The 2,664-nt window shown below is 38.5% G+C and overlaps 1 protein-coding gene across 1 annotated transcript; it reads right to left on the reverse strand.

Moving 5' to 3' along the window:
• Positions 1-780: 780 nt before the first annotated feature.
• Positions 781-2,664, reverse strand: LOC106766340 (L-type lectin-domain containing receptor kinase IX.1-like). Its single transcript, XM_014651073.1, has one exon. It carries the CDS (start codon positions 2,662-2,664, stop codon positions 781-783), a length of 1,884 nt encoding a protein of 627 aa, XP_014506559.1.

Below are 2,664 nucleotides of genomic sequence, written 5' to 3' on the forward strand. Positions count from 1 at the left end.
TTTATGCAACTAAAAATCACATTTTAAGCATCTTTAATTCCCAAACCCAATAAATCCAATTGTCACAAATTCACTTTAAATCAATCATTTAAGCACAAATATCTCATTAAAAATTTCAATTTTAAGATATAAATGTGGGTATAAATATGCACTCGTTATAGTGATAAATCATTAATTGACCCGTTAACTCAATATCTATTAAATTAAAATTTTATGACATATATTGTAATTTGATTTGTTACATTTAAATTGAAAAGGTTACAATGAAGAAATGACTTATACCCTTATGATAAACAATACATCAGGAGTTAGATAGATCCTGTATCATATTATAACAATTGTGAATAATTTTTTAGATAAATTAAGATTTAGGAAAAATGAGAGGTAGTGAACTATATTAGTGTGTCTTAACCATTTATCTATTATTCTAGACAACATCAGATACTACATATCAAAGAAACGGTAGTCACTTGTGTCACTTATGTAGAACTTCAGTTCAGGCATCTTTTGTAACATTACAAAATGTCAAAGCGAGTTTCTAACTTGAAATTGTAGGAAGAAAACAAATTGACCAGAAAATATTGAAAAGCTAAAGATAGAACGTGACACATGCAGAGTTTCACTCGAAGAAAAGAAAGGCATTTTATATAAATATCAAACTTAGTAAGCATGCAAATGTGCAGCTCCTGGAGGAATGACTTCAAGCGTTGTGCTGGAATGTGAACTGGTTATTTAAATCAGCAGGTGTCATATAGTCCATAGAGCTGAATGAAGTTATTGTCAGAGAATGGGCACCCGTTGTGTGAGTGTGGGCATTGGCACTTCAAAACTAAGCACTTGAACTGCTTGCCTCATAGTAGGCCTCTGAAGGTAATCTGTGTGAGTGCACCAAAGGCCAACTATCAGTAAAGTCTCCATTTCCTTCTCATCATAATGTCTATATAAGCTTGGATCAGAGGCTTTGAGGAGTTCACCCATGCCATAGAGTTTCCAAACCCAATCTACCAAATAAATATTATCTTCTACCCTATTACCTTCAACAGTCTTTCTACCACAGGCTATCTCCAAAGCAACAACTCCAAAGCTGAACACATCGGACTCCCTACTAGCCTTGCCTCTTGTGATAGCTTCAGGAGGCAAATACCCAATTGTTCCTGCTAAAACAGTTGTTTTTGATCCTATCTCATGATCCATTAGTCTGGCTAACCCAAAATCTCCAAGCTTTGCATTATAATTGGAATCCAACATAACATTGCTGGATTTTATGTCTCTATGAAGCACACATTCTTCCCACTCTTCATGCAGGTATAACAATGCTGATGCCAACCCTCTCGCAATATTGTATCTCACCTTCCATGTCAGCAGGCCTTTTCCCTTGAACAGATAAGAATCCAAGCTTCCATTTTCCATGAACTCATAAATCAGCAGCAGGTCCTCATGCTCATGGCACCACCCAAAGAGTTGAACCAAATTCTTATGCCTCAGTTGACCAAAGATCTTTACTTCAGATATGTACTCTTTCATCCCTTGTGTAGATTCACGAGATACCTTCTTGATGGCAACATCGTTGTTCAACTCTTTAATAAATCCCCTGTAGACGGCCCCAAAACCTCCCTGTCCTATTTTGTTTTCTCTAGCGAAGTTATTAGTTGCTCTGGCCAGTTCTTCAAAGGAAAACTTCTTGGGTAGAGAGACTTTTTCGAAATCATTGTCCATGGCATGGTCAAAAAGTGAGGCATCTTCCATGCCCGTTGTCCTCAGCATCCATCTCACAAGAAAAGTTACCACCAAAATAACAATTAAAATACCTGCACCAATTCCAAGGCTCAGCCTTATCACCAGCCCTCTTTTTGTTCCACCCTTATTTGCTTCCATGTGAAAACTAGAGCTGAAGGACCATGAGCTAAGAGCATATACGTCGTAATAATCTCCTGTTGCTGCAGAAAAGCCAAATTCAACCCAATCAGGTAAGACATCTTTCAGATTGACAACATAGGATAAGTTCCCTTGAACTACGACGTCCGCCTTATACCCAGTAAAGGTGACACTTAATTTGTTTGAACTGGAATCGAAACTAATATCAGCCTCGTATCCACTCTCAGACGCGCTGGTGAACCATTCTGCAGTCGCAGAAGATACGATTGAATTGATATCGATACCCACATGGGGATACGACTGAAGCTCCCATGGATTAGCGTAGGTATCAAATTCCACTGCCACAAATGGATGATCCAATTTGTAGCTTTGATTTCTGAGTTGATCACGGCTGGCAAGACCAATACCAGCTCCATCTCTTGGGGAAACCGATGGAAAGCCTGGATGTGCCAGAAAGAAGGCGATGCCGTCTGCATGTGTTTTATTTAAGGCGCTGATGCTAAAGGAGAAATGGGTAGTGAAATCCGTGACTTTCCCTGAGTTTATGTCCCAAAGATGCAATAGTTTGGGAAATATGACTCTACCATAACTGGATGTTTCATTTTTGGTGAGTTTTAGCACTCCTTGTCGAGGTTTAACATCTCCCGAAGTATTGAAGACGTTTCTGGTGTCACCAAATTTCTGATAGTTGAATTCCAATGAAGCTGCATGAGGTGTTACAAGAAGCAAGAGCGTTAATGTTAAACAAACACGTACATAACTTTTCTTACAGTAGCAAGATACTGCCAT

The sequence above is a fragment of the Vigna radiata genome, chromosome 7 (assembly GCF_000741045.1).
Source record: "Vigna radiata var. radiata cultivar VC1973A chromosome 7, Vradiata_ver6, whole genome shotgun sequence".
In the NCBI taxonomy this organism is placed as follows: Eukaryota; Viridiplantae; Streptophyta; class Magnoliopsida; order Fabales; family Fabaceae; genus Vigna; species Vigna radiata.

Excerpts from the sequence above, each read along its gene's own strand:
- LOC106766340 (XM_014651073.1), bottom strand. The coding sequence starts at position 2,664 with ATGGCAGTATCTTGCTACTGTAAGAAAAGTTATGTACGTGTTTGTTTA.